At 45.8% G+C, this 19,593-nt stretch overlaps 1 protein-coding gene across 1 annotated transcript in view; it reads right to left on the minus strand.

Annotated features, from left to right (window-relative positions):
• The window catches only part of fras1 (Fraser extracellular matrix complex subunit 1), a 229,565-nt gene that overhangs the window by 149,792 nt on the left and 60,180 nt on the right, over nt 1–19,593 (minus strand). Inside the window, exons 15-17 of the mRNA XM_071354262.1 lie at nt 16,835–16,975; nt 13,676–13,819; nt 1,655–1,810 (exon numbers count right to left, since the gene is read on the minus strand). Coding sequence (XP_071210363.1) covers nt 1,655–1,810; nt 13,676–13,819; nt 16,835–16,975 — 441 coding nt within the window. The remainder of the gene's footprint in view (nt 1–1,654; nt 1,811–13,675; nt 13,820–16,834; nt 16,976–19,593) is intronic.

The following is a 19,593-nucleotide window of genomic DNA, read 5'->3' on the forward strand; positions in this document are numbered from 1 at the left end:
GAAATAAACAGGAATGTAACTGAATTAACAAGCAACAAAACAGCTTAAACATAAACTAAGCAATGACTGGAATGAAATGTAATGATTAAATGTATTGGCAGGAATTAAACCATGCAGAAAAACAAGAAGATGGGATGTAGTGAAGCCTGTTTATTGTGGACGTTTCAGCTCTTTCTCAAGACCAGTCTCTATAAACCATGTAGACAAATGTGTAGCATTTTGGGATTTCTGAGAGTTTTACAGAACAATGAAATGCATAAACAGCATACACAATTACATCCTTCCAATGTATGGAAGGTTAAATATAATCTAACACCAGCCTTTTCCAGGTTAAATATAATCTAACACCAGCCTTTTCCAGGTTAAATAAAACCTAACACCAGCCTTTTCCAGGTTAAATAAAACCTAAAACCAGATTTTCCAGGTTAAATAAAACCTAACACCAGCCTTTTCCAGGTTAAATAAAACCTAACACCAGCCTATTCCAGGTTAAATAAAACCTAACACCAGCCTTTTCCAGGTTAAATAAAACCTAAAACCAGCCTTTTCCACGTTAAATAAAACCTAACACCAGCCTTTTCCAGGTTAAATAAAACCTAACACCAGCCTTTTCCAGGTTAAATAAAATCTAACACCAGCCTTTTCCAGGTTAAATAAAACCAATACATCAAGAGCTGACAGGTGTGATTTGGGACTTCTATTGGAGAGGCAGTCTGTTCATATCTTCACACTAAACCATCTCTGTTAATATAATTGTTCTCGACTTCCTCTATTGTCTTTGGTGTTTCTATCTGACAACACAGAGCATCTGTATTCTCCTCTGACAAGTCCTTCCCTTGTTAACACATGTTCCATGGTACATGAATATACCTTGTGGTGTAGCGACTGCTACCACCCAGAGACACATCTCCTATTGACAGAATACTACACGGATAAAGGAAAATGCAACATCCCATCTCTCTCTCTCCCTCCCCCAACACCCCCCCTCTCCCTCCATCTCCCTCCCCCTCTCTCTCCCAACTCCCCCCTCTCCCTCTTCCCCCTCCTGTCCTCCATCTCCCTCCCCCTCTCTCTCCCAACTCCCCCCCTCTCCCTCTTCCCCCTCCTTTCCTCCATCTCCCTCCCCCTCTCTCTCCCAACTCCCCCCTCTCCCTCTTCCCCCTCCTGTCCTCCATCTCCCTCCCCCTCTCTCTCCCAACTCCCCCCTCTCCCTCTTCCCCCTCCTGTCCTCCATCTCCCTCCCCCTCTCTCTCCCAACTCCCCCCCTCTCCCTCTTCCCCCTCCTGTCCTCCATCTCCCTCCCCCTCTCTCTCCCAACTCCAACTCCACCCCTCTCCCTCTTCCCCCTCCTGTCCTCCATCTCCCTCCCCCTCTCTCTCTTCCCCCTCCTGTCCTCCATCTCCCTCCCCCTCTCTCTCCCAACTCCCCCCCTCTCCCTCTTCCCCCTCCTTTCCTCCCTCTCCCTCCCCCTCTCTCTCTTCCCCCTCCTTTCCTCCCTCTCCCTCCCCCTCTCTCTCTTCCCCCTCCTTTCCTCCCTCTCCCTCCCCCTCTCTCTCCCTCTCAATCCCTCTGGCCTAGGTGTTTAGTGATTACAAACATTCATTATATGTGTGCGTGTGTCTGTTGGCATGCTTGCGTGTGAAATATAACTTACTCTTGCAGGCCCCGTGCCAGGGGTAGTGGCCAAGGGGACAGCGGGTGACACAGTGGTCTTCTAGCAACAGGGTCCTGACAGCCTTACACCACAGACACACACTGCCCACGCCCGTTTGTAGGTCCGCTGCACAGCGCAGGCAATCACTGTTGCATTCTGGGAACAGAGAGGGCAAAGGTCACACACAGCAGCTTACAAAAGGGGTCCCTCAAGGTTTAATTTTAGGGCCGCTCCTGTTTACACTGTATATTCATGATATTGGATTGATGACACCGATTAGTGTTAAAAACACTACACAGACTTCAGACCTGAGTCTAGCTAGGACCACACCACCTTACTCCAGCACAAATAGGGCTTTATCATACCTGCATACCCCTATCACCACTATCACCACTATCACCCCTATCACCCCTATCACCCCTATCACCACTATCACCCATATCACCACTATCACCCCTGTCACCACAATTCCCCCTATCACCCCTATCACCCCTATAACCCCTATCACCACTATCACCACAATTACCACTATCACCACTATCACCCCTGTCACCCATATCACCCCTATCGCCACTTTCACCCCTATCACCACAATCCCCCCTATCACTCCTATCACCCCTATAAACACTATCACCCCTATAAACACTATCACCCCTATAAACACTATCACCCCTATAAACACTATCACCCCTATAAACACTATCACCCCTATAAACACTATCACCCCTATAAACACTATCACCACTATCACCCCTATAAACACTATCACCCCTATAAACACTATCACCACTATCACCCATATAAACACTATCACCCCTATAAACACGATCACCCCTATAAACACTACCACCCCTATAAACACTATCACCCATATAAACACTATCACCCCTATAAACACTATCACCACTATCACCCATATAAACACTATCACCCCTATAAACACTATCACCCCTATAAACACTATCACCACTATCACCCCTATCACCCCTATAAACACTATCACCCCTATAAACACTATCACCCCTATAAACACTATCACCCCTATAAACACTATCACCCCTATAAACACTATCACCCCTATAAACACTATCACCCCTATAAACACTATCACCACTATCACCCCTATAAACACTATCACCCCTATAAACACTATCACCACTATCACCCATATAAACACTATCACCCCTATAAACACGATCACCCCTATAAACACTATCACCCCTATAAACACTATCACCCATATAAACACTATCACCCCTATAAACACTATCACCCCTATAAACACTATCACCCCTATAAACACTATCACCCCTATCACCCCTATACACACTATCACCCCTATAAACACTATCACCCCTATAAACACTATCACCCCTATAAACACTATCACCCCTATAAACACTATCACCCCTATCACCCCTATAAACACTATCACCCCTATAAACACTATCACCCCTATAAACACTATCACCCCTATAAACACTATCACCCCTATAAACACTATCACCCCTATAAACACTATCACCCATATCACCCCTATAAACACTATCACCCCTATAAACACTATCACCCCTATAAACACTATCACCCATATCACCCCTATAAACACTATCACCCCTATAAACACTATCACCCCTATAAACACTATCACCCCTATCACCCCTATAAACACTATCACCCCTATAAACACTATCACCCCTATAAACACTATCACCCCTATCACCCTTATAAACACTATCACCCCTATCACCCCTATAAACACGATCACCCCTATAAACACTATCACCCCTATAAACACTATCACCTCTATCATGGTCACCCAAAGACCTAACACCTCTTTATCTAATGATGTGACTGGCTGGCTGGCTGGCTGGCTGACTGGCTGACTGACTGACGGGCTGACTGGCTACCTGGCTGGCTGACTGACTAGCTGCCTGGCTAGCTGCCTGGCTGACTGGCTAGCTGCCTGGCTGGCTGACTGGCTAGCTGCCTGGCTGGCTGACTGGCTAGCTGCCTGGCTGACTGGCTGGCTAGCTGACTGACTGGCTGACTGGCTAGCTGCCTGGCTGACTGGCTAGCTACCTGGCTGACTGGCTAGCTACCTGGCTGCCCGACTGGCTGACTGGCTAGCTGTCCGACTGGCTGACTGGCTAGCTGCCCGACTGGCTGACTGGCTAGCTGCCCGACTGGCTGACTGGCTAGCTGCCCGACTGGCTGACTGGCTAGCTGCCTGGCTGACTGACTGGCTAGCTGCCTGACTGGCTGACTGGCTGGCTAGCTGTCTGGCTGATTGGCTGGCTAGCTGCCTGGCTGACTGACTGTCTGACTGCCTGGCTGGCTGGCTGGCTGGCTAGCTGGCTGGCTGGCTGGCTGACTGGCTAGCTGGCTGGCTGGCTGGCTGGCTGGCTGACTGACTGGCTGACTGGCTGACTGGCTGACTGGCTGACTTGGTTTCTGGGGAAAATAAGCTTTGAGCCAGTCTGAGATGCTTATATTTCTTATCAGAGAGGGATAGAAAGAGAGAGAGAGAGAGAGAAGATAGTGCCATGGGTGACTGGCAGTGTTGGACAGCCATTCTGACATGCTGTGGGTCAAAGAGTAAAGGAGATTGTGCCAGCCCGGAGAGAGTAAGATAAAGAGAGGGATGAAGAGGGATGAAGAGAGGGATCAGGGTTAGAGGTATTAGACTCGAGGATCGGTGAACCGATAACCATAATGTACGTTTTCTGTCTTTATTTTGGTTCAGCAGAGAGATGGGAGAGGAAACGGAGGGTTTAAAGTTGGTCACACCCACATCAATCTATACAGACACCTTAAAGGTGTAAATGTGTGTGTGTGTGTTGATTAGCACACACACGCGCACACACACAGTAGCTCCTCTCTGCTGTGCGGGCCTCTGTCTCTCCGTCTCTGCTGCACCTACCCAGGTGAGCCCTCCTCTGTGTGGCCCGGAGCCAACTTCAACACGCTAAAGACAAAACTCCTCCTACTGTTTCATATCCACAAATCAACTCTCCCCATTCCATATTAAATCATATCAACTCTCCCCATTCCATATTAAATCATATCAACCCTCCCCATTCCATATTAAATCATATCAATTCTCCCCATTCCATATTAAATCATATCAACCCTCCCCATTCCATATTAAATCATATCAACCCTCCCCATTCCATATTAAATCATATCAATTCTCCCCATTCCATATTAAATCATATCAATTCTCCCCATTCCATATTAAATCATATCAACTCTCCCCATTTCACATTAAATCCAATCAACTCTCCCCATTTCACATTAAATCATATCAACACTCCCCATTTCACATTAAATCATATCAACACTCCCCATTTCACATTAAATCATATCAACTCTCCCCATTTCACATTAAATCATATCAACCCTCCCCATTTCACATTAAATCATATCAACTCTCCCCATTTCACATTAAATCATATCAACCCTCCCCATGTCACATTAACCACTTCTTCCCACTGGGACAGAACACTAGTTACTAAGATTTAGGAGAGGTTAATATTGCAGCCACTCCAACTCCAAGTCTCTTTTAAAACTTTCTCACCTCTAAAACAAATAGAATTCTAAGAGTGGCACTTCAGGGATAGATAGATAGACAGACAGATAGAGAGATAGATAGATAGATAGAGAGAGAAAGAGAGAGAAATTAGGTTAGAGAAGGATAGTGAGAGAGAAAGAGCGAGTGTTGGGGGAAAAACATACAACATTATAAAATCCATGTACACAAAAAACAAGTGTGCTTTAAAAATTGGCAAAAACTACACACATTTCTTTCCACAGGGCTGTGGGGTGAGACAGGGCCGTGGGGTGAGACAGGGCCGTGGGGTGAGACAGGGATGCAGCTTGAGCCCAACCCTCTTCAACATATATAAATGAATTGGCGAGGGCACTAGAACAGTCTGCAGCACCCGGCCTCGCCCTACTAGAATCTGAAGTCAAATGTCTACTGTTTGCTGATGATCTGGTGCTTCTGTCCCCAACCAAGGAGGGCCTACAGCAGCACCTAGATCTTCTGCACAGATTCTGTCAGACCTGGGCCCTGACAGTAAATCTCAGTAAGATAAAAATAATGGCGTTCCAAAAAGGGTCCAGTTGCCACGACCACAAATACAAATTCCATCTAGACACCGTTGCCCTAGAGCACACAAACACCTATACATACCTTGGCCTTAACATCAGCCCTACAGTTAACTTCCACAAAGCTGTGAACGATCTGAGAGACAAGGCAAGAAGGGTATTCTATGCCATCAAAAGGAATATAAAATTCGACATACCAATTAGAATCTGGCTAAAAATACTTGAATCAGTTATAGAACCCATTGCCCTTTATGGTTGTGAGGTCTGGGGTCCGCTCACCAACCAAGAGTTGACAAAATGGGAGAAACACCGAAATATCCTCTGTGTACAACGTTAAACATCAAATAATGTATGCAGAGCAGAATTAGGCCGATACCCGCTAATGATCAAAATCCAGAAAAGAGCCGTTCAATTCTACAACCACCTAAAAGGAAGCGATTCCCAAACCGTCCATAACAAAGCCATCACCTACAGAGAAATTAGTCTGGAGAAGAGTCCCCTAAGCAAGCTGTTCCTGGGGCTCTGTTCACAAACACAAGCAGACCCCACAGAGCCCCAGGACAGCAACACAATTAGACCCAACCAAATCATGAGAAAACAAAAAGATAATTACTTGACACATTGAAAAGAATGAACAAAACAACAGAGCAAACTAGAATGCTATTTGGCCCTAAACAGAGAGTACACAGTGGCCTGACCACTGTGACTGACCCCTACTTAAGGAAAGCTTTGACTATGTACTGACTCAGTGAGCATAGCCTTGCCACTGAGAAAGGCCGCCGCAGGCAGACCTGGCTCTCAAGAGAAGACAGGCTGTGCACATTGTCCACAAAATGAGGTGGAAACTGAGCTTCACTTCCTAACCTCCTGCCAAATGTATGACCATATTAGAGACACATATTTCCCTCAGATTACACAGACCCGCAAAGAATTTGAAAACAAATATTGGGTGAAATACCACAGTGTGCAATCACAGCAGCAAGATTTGTGACCTGTTGCCACAAGAAAAGGGCAACCAGTGAAGAACAAACACCATTGGAACTTTTGTGAGTGTAATGTTTACTGTGTTTCACTTGCTTTGGCAATGTTAGCATATGTTTCACATGCCAATAAAGCCCTTTGAATTGATATTGAGAGAGAGATGACCTTAGAGAATAGACAGCTGAGGAGATCTGAGGATAGCTGAGGATATCTGAGGAGATCTGAGGATAGCTGAGGAGATCTGAGGATAGCTGAGGAGATCTGAGGAGATCTGAGGATAGCTGAGGAGATCTGAGGAAAGCTGAGGTTTTATATATGACTGTAATTACTCTAGTCTCTACTGTCTCTTCTTGTTAGAGTAGAGAAGATAAATCTGGTGATAGATTTAACACCAGATGCACAGCCGTCAAAGATTAAACTGAGCTGGAAAATACTCTAGTCCAGAGCTGATAGATTCACCCTGCTTGATCCGTTAAATATTAAACGAGCTCGGCCCTTTAGGAGCTGTTTACCATAATCTGAGTCAGATTCGGTGTCACCTCGGAACAGAAGAGAGCACATAATAGTTCTGAGCGATTAACTGTCTGTTAGTTTTCGATTTTGAAACAACTAATTGACCGATTTTGGTTTAATTATTTAACATTCTATTTTGTTAGTTTTTCTTCTCTGAGCTCAATGTGCACATCGCACAGTTTCTCTAGAGATAAATCAGATCCAGACTGAACTGTGCGATGTAGTAGGGAGTTGTAGTTTCCAACAGGCCAACAATCTACATAGCTTAGCGCATAAAACATAGTAATTAACTACAATGACCACAATCCATTGCACATCTACTTGTCCGGTCTGTGTTTCTTTTACGCCTGCTACGGAAGAGACAGAAGAATGCGTGATCATGAGGTGATATAGAGAGCAGCTGTTGCTTAGAGAGTTATTTCTACCTGAAAATACATGATCTAAGTGATCGATGGTATCCAGAAGTACATAATAGTGATTTTTGTCAGACAGCAGCTCTATAGAGATGACATGATGACTTGAAATGAAATAATAACATTATCAAATAAAACGAATGTAATATACACAACAACTTAAATATTTTAATGGAATATAGTGATTAAAATATATATATATATATATATATATATGTGTGTGTATTTAACCTTTATTTAACTACTGTGATTATTTTTTAATAGTCAAACCGAAAGCGAACCGACCCCAAAAAGCACTAAATTGCTCAGCACTAGTAAATAGAGGACGTATTCCTGAAAACAGAGTGGCATCAGAATAGAGCCTTGCGGAACACCTTTTTGTCAGGTTTTGGCCAAGACTGTTCGGGTTTTGGTCACTAGATGTCCCCATTGCACCTTTTTTGTACCTTTTGTTTTTCTTGCTCTAATTATTGTTTGCACCTGTAGGTCATTCCCTTGTTAGTATTTAAACCCTGTGTGTTCCTCAGTTCCTTGCTCAGTGTTTGTAAGTTAGCACCCAGCCCCAGCCCAAGCCTTGTTTTATACAGATATTTCTCTTGTTGGATTTTCCAGAGGTTCTCTGGTTTAGTTCTTGTGTATTATTTGAGGAGTCTTTTGAGGTTTGTTTTTCCCTGCTGTTTTTTACCACTTTGTGGAGTTTCTTTTGTATTTTGGAGGATTTCCATTTTGTGCCTCTTGGCTTTATTTTTGGACATTGTGGATTTAGTTTCTTTGCCTGAAGAATTTGTTCTTTAATTAAACCACCATCTCTAGTACTGCTGTGTCTGCCTCATCTTCTGGGTTCTGACGATTATTAGTGACTGTTTCTCGCACCGGGTCCTGACACTTTTCTTTAGAGAAACAGTTAGAAGCTCTGGTAATGTAATCAAGACGCTGTGTGTTCATCTCTTTAGGTCTTCTATTTTTCTTCTATACGTCTCTCAAAAAGCTTCCAGAATATAACAGCGTCTATTCCATTCATATTTTCATTTCGCATTTTTATATGAGTAAGACATTTCTGTTCACAGAGGCAGTATGAAGCTGTACATGAAGCTCAGGACAGCACATTTAGCTATGCTAATAGAAGTACAAGCTGAAAACCCCCACTGTTAGGCACACAGAAATATCTCGTTTCACTGGCCAAAATACTATATATATACACAAAATATACAAAAAATACTATATATATACAAAATATACAAAAAATACTATATATATATATACAACATATAATATATATACAAAAACTATATATATACAACATTGTATATATATATATATAGAGAGAGAGAGAGAGGGAGATTTTAACTATTGCACATCATTACAACACTGCATATATAAATAATATGACATTTGGAAATGTCTCTATTCTTTTTATTCTTTCTTTTGTTTATTTCACTTTTGTATATTATCTACTTCACTTGCGTTGGCAGTGTAAACATATGCCACCCAAGCCAATAAAGCCCCTGTGGATTGAATTGAGAGAGAGAGAGAGAGAGAGAGAGAGAGTAAAGAGTAAGTAATAACCATAGATTTATCCAAGTCTAATTCTCATCTCCTATAGTTTGAAGATTGTATAATAGTTGTGCGGAGGTTGTGGGGAGGTTATCTGAGGCGGCATCGGGGGATGATACACTCCCTTCGTTTATTTGAACAGTGAAGCTAAAAGGTTTAGTTTTAGCTTTTTGGATTTGAGATCAGATGGTTTATATGAGGCGACGGTACAAAATGGCACCTTTTATTTGAGGGTTATTTCATACATATCTGTTTTACCATTTAGAAATGAAAATACTTTATGTACAGTATCTAGTCCCCCCAATTGAACGTGTCATAAGTACTTGGCCAAATTCACTTATTGTGTATTTAAGTGGTCAAAAGTTTAGAATTTGGTCAAATATTCCTAGCGATGCAATGATTACATCAAGCTTGTGACTCTACAAAACTTGTTGGATACATTTGTAATTTGGTTTGGATGTGTTTCGGGTTTGTTTAGGTTGTGCCCAATATAAATGAATGGTAAATAAAGCATTGTGTGGGCCTTCTGAGAGCATCGCAGTGCTAGCTGTGCCACTAGAGATCCTGGTTCGAGTCCAGGCTCTGTCTCAGTGGTTTAGGGCACTGCATCGCAGTGCTAGCTGTGCCACTAGAGATTCTGGGTTTGAGTCCAGGCTCTGTCGTAGCCGGCCGTGACCGGTGAGACCCATGGGGCTGCGCACAATTGGCCAAGCGTTGTCCGGGTTTCGGGAGGGTTTGGCCGGCAGGGATGTCCTTGTCCCATCGCGCACTAGCGACTCCTGTGGCGGGCCGGGCTCAGTGCACGCTGACACCACCGCCTGGTGTAACAGTGTTTCCTCCGACACATTAGTGCGGATGGCTTCCGAGTTGGATGGGCATTGTGTCAAGAAGCAGTGCGGCTTGGTTGGGTTGTGTTTCTGAGGACGCACGGCTCTTGACCTTCGCCTCTCCCGAGTCCGTACGGGAGTTGCAGCGATGAGACAAGACTGTAACTACCAATTGGATACCACGAAATTAGTAAAAAAAAAGTATGTAGTGTGTCATTTTGGAGTCACTTTTATTGTAAATAAGAATCTAATATGTTTCTGAACAATTCTACATTAATGTGGATGCTACCATGATTACGTATAGTCATGAATGAATTGTGAATAAGGATGAGAGAGGAAGTGACAGAGGCATAACTCTGTAACTTTCTCGCACATTATTATTCAGGATTTATTCATGATTATCTAATCATGGTAATATCCACATTAACGTAGAAGTCACAAGCATGGTGAAGTCATTGAATGTATGAGTGTCTGGCCATGCAGAAAAGATGAGTGGAGTCTCTCCGTGGCCCAGAAGTGTCAGCAGAAATATTTAATTGAACACTGTTTGACTGAATGGAGGACAACAGAGGAGGGAGAGATAACTCCACTGTTTGGCTGAGTGGAGAACAGAGGAGGGAGAGATAACTCCACTGTTTGACTGAGTGAAGAACAGAGGAGGGAGAGATAACTCCACTGTTTGACTGAGTGGAGAACAGAGGATGGAGAGATAACTCCACTGTTTGACTGAGTGAAGAACAGAGGAGGGAGAGATAACTCCACTGTTTGACTGAGTGGAGAACAGAGGAGGGAGAGATAACTCCACTGTTTGACTGAGTGGAGAACAGAGGAGGGAGAGATAACTCCACTGTTTGACTGAGTGGAGAACAGAGGAGGGAGAGATAACTCCACTATTTGACTCAGTGGAGAACAGAGGAGGGAGGGATAACTCCACTGTTTGACTGAGTGGAGAACAGAGGAGGGAGAGATAACTCCACTGTTTGGCTGAGTGGAGAACAGAGGAGGGAGGGATAACTTTAATGTTTGGCTGAGTGGAGAACAGAGGGAGAGATAACTCCACTGTTTGGCTGTGTGGAGAACAGAGGAGGGAGAGATAACTCCACTGTTTGGCTGAGTGGAGAACAGAGGAGGGAGGGATAACTTTAATGTTTGACTGAGTGGAGAACAGAGGAGGGAGAGATAACTCCACTGTTTGGCTGTGTGGAGAACAGAGGAGGGAGAGATAACTCCACTGTTTGGCTAAGTGGAGAACAGAGGAGGGAGGGATAACTCCACTGTTTGGCTGAGTGGAGAACAGAGGAGGGAGAGATAACTTTAATGTTTGACTGAGTGGAGAACAGAGGAGGGAGAGATAACTCCACTGTTTGGCTGTGTGGAGAACAGAGGAGGGAGAGATAACTCCACAGTTTGGCTGAGTGGAGAACAGAGGAGGGAGGGATAACTTTAATGTTTGACTGAGTGGAGAACAGAGGAGGGAGAGATAACTCCACTGTTTGACTGAGTGAAGAACAGAGGAGGGAGAGATAACTCCACTGTTTGCCTGAGTGAACAACAGAGGAGGGAGAGATAACTCCACTGTTTGGCTGTGTGGAGAACAGAGGAGGGAGAGATAACTCCACAGTTTGGCTGAGTGGAGAACAGAGTAGGGAGAGATAACTCCACTGTTTGACTGAGTGGAGAACAGAGGAGGGAGAGATAACTCCACTGTTTGGCTGAGTGGAGAACAGAGGAGGGATGGATAACTTTAATGTTTGACTGAGTGGAGAACAGAGGAGGGAGAGATAACTCCACTGTTTGGCTGAGTGGAGAACAGAGGAGGGAGAGATAACTCCACTGTTTGGCTAAGTGGAGAACAGAGGAGGGAGAGATAACTCCACTGTTTGACTGAGTGGAGAACAGAGGAGGGAGAGATAACTCCACTGTTTGGCTAAGTGGAGAACAGAGGAGGGAGAGATAACTCCACTGTTTGACTGAGTGGAGAACAGAGGAGGGAGAGATAACTCCACTGTTTGGCTGAGTGGAGAACAGAGGAGTGAGAGATAACTCCACTGTTTGCCTGAGTGGAGAACAAAGGGGGGAGGGATAACTTTAATGTTTGACTGAGTGGAGAACAGAGGAGGGAGAGATAACTCCACTGTTTGACTGAGTGAAGAACAGAGGAGGGAGAGATAACTCCACTGTTTGGCTGAGTGGAGAACAGAGGAGAGATAACTCCACTGAGTTCAAAACAACTGAACATATGTGTCCTAGAAGTACACTGAACAAAAATATCAACGCAACATGTAAAGTGTTGGTCCCAGGTTTAAATATAAGATCCCAGAAATGTTACATACTCACAAAAAGCTTATTTCTTTAAAATGCTTCATTTCTCTAAAATGCCAAAATTTGTCTACATCCTTTTAGTGAGCATTTTTCCTTTGCCAAGATAATCCATCCACCTGACAGATGTGGCATATCAAGAAGCTGATTAGACAGCATGATTAATATCCAGCACACTGTGGTGGGGACAATAAAAGGCCACTCACTCTAAAATATGAAGTTTAGTCACACAACGTAATGCCACAGATGTCTCAAGGTCTGAGGTAGTGTGCAATTGGCATGCTGACTGCAGGAATGTCCACCAAAGCTGTTGCCAGAGAATTTAATGTTAATTTCTCTACCATAAGTCGCCTCCAACATTGTTTTAGAGAATTTGGCAGAACGTCCAAACTGCAGACCACGTGTAACCACGCCAGCCCAGGACCTCCATATCTGGCTTCTTCACCTGCGGGATCGTCTGAAACCAGCCACCCGGACAGCTGATGAAACTGTGGGTTTGCATAACCAAAGAATTTCGTCACAAACTGTCTCAGGGAAGCTCATCTGCATGCTTTTCGTCCTCACCAGGGTCTGGACCTGACTGGACCTGGGGCTGTGCATTATCATGCTGAAACATGAGGTGATGGAGGTGGATGAATGGCATGACAATGGGCTTCAGGATCTGAAGGATCTTTTCTCCAGGAGATAAAAATAAAGTCTCCTAAACAAAGACATTTCTCCAGGGGATTAAAATAAAGTCTCCTAAACAAAGACATTTCTCCAGGGGATTAAAATAAAGTCTCCTAAACAAAGACATTTCTCCAGGAGATTAAAATAAAGTCTCCTAAACAAAGACGTTTCTCCAGGGGATTAAAATAAAGTCTCCTAAACAAAGACATTACTCCAGGGGATTAAAATAAAGTTTCCTAAACAAAGACATTTATCCAGGGGATTAAAATAAAGTCTCCTAAACAAAGACATTACTCCAGGGGATTAAAATAAAGTTTCCTAAACAAAGACATTTCTCCAGGGGATTAAAATAAAGTCTCCTAAACAAAGACATTTCTCCAGGGGATTAAAATAAAGTATCCTAAACAAAGACATTTCTCCAGGGGATTAAAATAAAGTATCCTAAACAAAGACATTTCTCCAGGGGATTGTCTTAAAGTTCTTAATTGCTCTGAAAAAATGAAGTCAAACTTCAGAAATCCTTCAGTAATTTATTGATATCTTGAACCCACCCACCCACACACACACTACACCACCCAAACCCCCAACACACACGTTAACCCCACCCCCCACACCAACACACACTACCTTACCCTGGCAGTATCCTTGGGGGTGTAGGAACTCTCCCTCAGGACAGCTGGTAGTGCAGTACCCGTTGTGGAATTTGGCCAGGGGGGAGCAGGACACACAGTCAGCCTTGGACGGCCCGCTACACTCCTGGCAGGACGGGTGGCACCCTGGGAGAGGAAGACGGTGTGGGGAGGAGGTGAGGAGAGAGGGGGAGGTGGGTGTGAGGAGGAGAGAGGGGGAGGAGGGTGTGAGGAGGAGGAGAGAGGGGGAGGAGGAGGGTGGGAGGAGGGTGGGAGGAGAGAGGGGGAGGAGGGTGTGGGGAGGAGGTGAGGAGAGAGGGGGAGGAGGGTGTGAGGAGGAGGAGGAGAGAAGAGAGGGGGAGGAGAGAGGGGGAGGAGGGTGGGAGGAGAGAGGGGGAGGAGGGTGTGGGGAGGAGGTGAGGAGAGGGGGAGGAGGAGGGTGGGAGGAGAGAGGGGGAGGAGGGTGTGGGGAGGAGGGGAGGAGAGAGGGGGAGGAGGGTGGGAGGAGGAGGAGAGAGGAGAGGGGGAGGAGGGTGGGAGGAGGGTGGGAGGAGAGAGGGGGAGGAGGGTGTGAGGAGGAGGAGAGAGGAGAGGGGGAGGAGGGTGGGAGGAGGAGGAGAGAAGAGAGGGGGAGGAGGGTGGCAGGAGGAGAGAGGGGGAGGAGGTGAGGAGAGGGGGAGGAGGAGGGTGGGAGGAGAGAGGGGGAGGAGGGTGTGGGGAGGAGGTGAGGAGAGAGAGGGAGGAGGGTGGGAGGAGGGTGGGAGGAGGGTGGAGGGGAGGAGTGGAGGAGAGAGGGGGAGGAGGGTGTGAGGAGGAGGAGGAGAGAAGAGAGGGGGAGGAGGGTGGGAGGAGGGTGGGAGGAGAGAGGGGGAGGAGGGTGTGGGGAGGAGGTGAGGAGAGGGGGAGGAGGAGGGTGGGAGGAGAGAGGGGGAGGAGGGTGTGGGGAGGAGGTGAGGAGAGAGAGGGAGGAGGGTGGGAGGAGGGTGGGAGGAGAGAGGAGGAGGAGGGTGTGGGGAGGAGGTGAGGAGAGGGGGAGGAGGGTGGGAGGAGAGAGGGGGAGGAGGGTGGGAGGAGAGTGGGAGGAGAAGGTGAGGAGAGAGATCAAATCATGAGAAAACAAAAAGATAATTACTTGACACATTGGAAAGAATTAACAAAAAAAATGTGCATACTAGAATGCTATTTGGCCCTAAACAGAGAGTACACAGTGGCAGAATACCTGACCACTGTGACTGACCCAAACTTAAGGAAAGCTTTGACTATGTACTGACTCAGTGAGCATAGCCTTGCTATTGAGAAAGGCCGCCGTAGGCAGACCTGGCTCTCAAGAGAAGACAGGCTATGTGCACACTGTCCACAAAATGAGGTGGAAACTGAGCTGCACTTCCTAACCTCCTGCCCAATGTATGACCATATTAGAGAGACATATTTCCCTCAGATTACACAGACCCACAAAGAATTTGAAAACAAACCCGATTTTGATCAACTCCCATATCTACTGGGTGAATTACCACAGTCTGCCATCACAGCAGCAATATTTGTGACCTGTTGTCACAAGAAAAGGTCAACGAGTGAAGAACAAACACCATTGTAAATACAACCCATATTTATGCTTATTTATTTTCCCTTTGTATATTAACCATTTGTACATCGTTACAACACTGTATATATACTTAACATTTGTAATATATTTATTATTTTGGAACTTCTGTATGTGTAATGTTTACTGTTCATTTTTATTGTTTATTTCACTTTTGTATATTATCTACTTCACTTGCTTTGGCAATGTTAACATATGTTTCCCATGCCAATAAAGCCCCTTGAATTGAATTGACTTGAGGGGTGAGGAGAGAGGGGGAGGAGGGAGGGGGATGAGGGTGGGGGGGTGAGGAGAGAGGGGGAGGAGGGAGGTGGGTGGGGGGGTGAGGAGAGAGGGGGAGGAGGGAGGAGGGTGGGGGGGTGAGGAGAGAGGGGGAGGAGGGAGGTGGGTGGGGGGGTGAGGAGAGAGGGGGAGGAGGGAGGGGGATGAGGGTGGGGGGTGAGGAGAGAGGGGGAGGAGGGTGGGAGGAGGGAAGAGGGTGGGGGGGTGAGGAGTGGAGAGAGGGGGGAGGAGGGAGGTGGGTGAGGAGAGAGGGGGAGGTGGGTTGGGGGGTGAGGAGAGAGGGGGAGGAGGGAGGTGGGTGTCTGTTAGTTGCTCAGAAAACTAGACCAACTTCCCTGAAAGAACACAACATCGTGTGAAGACTGACAACAAAGACTTAGTAGGAGACCTGCAGAGGGTCGGTCACTGAGAGGTCAACTCCCTGCAGGTTTAAGATGGTAAACGAGGCGTTGCTAACGAATGGCTCCACATCACACCCCTTCTGCTAATTCCATTAAGGTAAGGAGTCGGTGGTGAAAGCCCAGTGAGCTGTTAAAGCACCCGTTGGTGATTAAGACCTGTGACCCAAATGACTCCCTATATCCTATTTTAGCCCATAGGGCTCTGATCAAAAATAGTGCACTATATAGGGAACAGGGTGCTTTTTGGAACACCTTTACTTTTAAGTACCGCAGACTGTTTAAAAGGAGAAGCTTAGCCCAGAAATGTTGAACTGCTGAAATAAATGGTCTTTCCCACAGTAACTTCAAATGTATTCTGTTTGTCTTCAAGTTCTTAAAGTGGGTGAGAACGATGATGTTTCCCTCTATGATTCTGATTCAGCCTCGGGGAGAAATGCTCAGTGAATGTACTGTTGATATTCGATGTGGAACGAATTAATCGTATCGACAACTCACATACAGCGTTTCCATGCTGTACAGTAATAAATCCAGGATAACTGTTTCTACAACAGCTAGAAGTGCTGCTTGTGAATTTTTTTAAATATCCATTGTTAGTAAAAAATGTTCTCTTCAAAGAGTCCCCTTCAAATAGTGCATTACAGTCTTTTCACATTCAAATACCAATTTCAAACTCGTTTATTGTCTGTCTTCTGTAACAGACTGGGTCTGCCGTGTGTCAGTTAACGTGATGGCTGAACAGTATTGGTTAACCAGGTGATGGTGTGCAGCAGTCAATAGTAACGAGGTGTGTGTGTGTGTGTGTGTGTGTGTGTGTGTGTGTGTGTGTGTGTGTGTGTGTGTGTGTGTGTGTGTGTGTGTGTGTGTGCTGGTCTTCCCCACCTTGGCAGGTGTTATCCTGGATGTTGAAGCCTCGGGGACATCTGAGAACACACTGGCCTTCCTGGAGGACGTAGGGCGGGGCACATGAAGTGCAGTTCTGACCACTTCCTCCAGTGCACTGTAAACAGGAAGTGTGGCATTCTGAAAGGGAAGAAGAGGAGAGAAGATTGATCTATTATCCGTAACACTTCCAAAATAAAACAATGTTTGAGGAGACGCAGACTCTTTAAACTGAATGTATTGCCTCGGCTGGAAGTGCTCGTCACAATGTAGAGGGGTTTCATCACATAACGATAGCAGTATAATTTACAGACCAGCGGCCTGTTATTGTGACGGTTCCTGTGTTTAGCACTCTGCCGTTCCCACTTTGTGTACTCACAGTCTCTAGGCTATGTGTACTCACAGTCTCTAGGCTACGTGTACTCACAGTCTCTAGGCTACGTGTACTCACAGTCTCTAGGCTACGTGTACTCACAGTCTCTAGGCTATGTGTACTCACAGTATCTAGGCTATGTGTACTCACAGTATCTAGGCTATGTGCACTCACAGTATCTAGGCTATGTGTACTCACAGTATCTAGGCTACGTGTACTCACAGTCTCTAGGCTACGTGCACTCACAGTCTCTAGGCTATGTGTACTCACAGTCTCTAGGCTATGTGTACTCACAGTATCTAGGCTATGTGTACTCACAGTATCTAGGCTATGTGTACTCACAGTATCTAGGCTATGTGCACTCACAGTATCTAGGCTACGTGTACTCACAGTCTCTAGGCTACGTGCACTCACAGTCTCTAGGCTATGTGCACTCACAGTCTCTAGGCTATGTGTACTCACAGTATCTAGGCTATGTGTACTCACAGTATCTAGGCTATGTGCACTCACAGTATCTAGGCTATGTGCACTCACAGTATCTAGGCTATGTGCACTCACAGTATCTAGGCTATGTGTACTCACAGTATCTAGGCTATGTGCACTCACAGTATCTAGGCTATGTGTACTCACAGTATCTAGGCTATGTGCACTCACAGTCTCTAGGCTACGTGTACTCACAGTATCTAGGCTATGTGTACTCACAGATGGACTGTCGCTACAGTCTTAGGAGAAAAGGTGCTATCTAGAACCTAAAAGGGTACTTCCGCAGCCTCATAGGAGAACCCTTTGAAGAACCCTTTTTCGTTCCAGGTAGAACCCTTTTGGGTTCTATGGATAATTCTTTCCACAGAGGGTTCTACATGGAACCCAGAAGGGTTCTTCAAAGGGTTCTCCTATGGGGATAGCTGAAGAACCGTTTTGAATTTTTTTTTCTAAGTGTACCCATCCGTGGGCCCACACCTGGCAGCCAGACAGACAGGACCCCTGCCTTACTTCCTGGTACCACCTTTCATGGAAACCTCTTGATCGTGTGTGTGTGTGTGTGTGTGTGTGTGTGTGTGTGTGTGTGTGTGTGTGTGTGTGTGTGTGTGTGTGTGTGTGTGTGTGTGTGTGTGTGTGTGTGTGTATGTGTGTGTGTCTAGATTGTGTCCCTTAAGGGGACTTCACATGTCAAAGTGAAGACCTGGAAAAATCCCCTCCCAGACCGTGGCATCGAGAAAGACAGCCTCTCCAAACCTCCCCTCTCTCTCTCTCTCTGTCAGTACACAGAGAAAGGCTATCTGTTTCAGTAATTGAGTTGACCACCTCCTTCCACAGTACTGGAGGCACATTAAATTGAACTGCTGTGCAGCTTCCTTCAGCTACCAGGACAGGAGAAGACAGACACCAGACCTGGCAGCCTACGTACATCGGCTGTGTTCAAAATGGCTTCTTATTCTGAAAATATTGTGCAATACTTGTGACCAGAGCCTTATGGGTCCTGGTCAAACGTAGTGCAATATATAGGGAATAGGGTGCCATTAGGAAAGCAGCCATTATTTTATTGCATCTCAGATATGTAATTTGTCTCCCAGAGTAAAGAGAGAGAGCATATTGATCTAGTTGTCAAAGTCATTCTCCTCCTCTGCTGCTCGACTCCGTGACATTATTTGACAGGGACCCCAGAGACAGTGAACTGCCGGGTACATCACTTCGTATTGTGCAGTGGGTGTGTCATAACTCAACGGTGTCGTTAATGAATCACGAACTGCATCGGGATCTCTTTATGTTCCTTGTTCAGTTGAACAGGTTCTAAATCTAAGGGGTTTATGTTTAGGACTGGGGAACCAATGTACTGCTCGTTTTATTTTCTAAATCAGTGTTCCTTTATCCTGGAAATAGGAATCGAATAGTGGAATCAGGTTTATAGACCTATGAGTTGAATAGTGGAGTCAGGTAGGTCTGATTCAGTCCCTGAGTAGAGGGAGAGAGCTCTCCCAGGTCTGAATCAGTCCCTGGTAGAGGTAGAAAGCTCTCCCAGGTCTGATTCAGTCCCTGGTAGAGGGAGAGGGCTGTCCCAGGTCTGAATCAGTCCCTGGTAGAGGTGTAGAGCTCTCCCAGGTCTGAATCAGTCCCTGGTAGAGGGGTAGAGCTCTCCCAGGTCTGAATCAGTCCCTGGTAGAGGGGTAGAGCTCTCCCAGGTCTGAATCAGTCCCTGATAGAGGGAGAGAGCTCTCCCAGGTCTGAATCCGTCCCTGATAGAGGGAGAGAGCTATCCCAGGTCTGAATCAGTCCCTGGTAGAGGTGTAGAGCTCTCCCAGGTCTGAATCAGTCCCTGAGTAGAGGTAGAGAGCTCTCCCAGGTCTGAATCCGTCCCTGATAGAGGGAGAGAGCTATCCCAGGTCTG

Source organism: Salvelinus alpinus, chromosome 19 (assembly GCF_045679555.1).
Source record: "Salvelinus alpinus chromosome 19, SLU_Salpinus.1, whole genome shotgun sequence".
In the NCBI taxonomy this organism is placed as follows: Eukaryota; Metazoa; Chordata; class Actinopteri; order Salmoniformes; family Salmonidae; genus Salvelinus; species Salvelinus alpinus.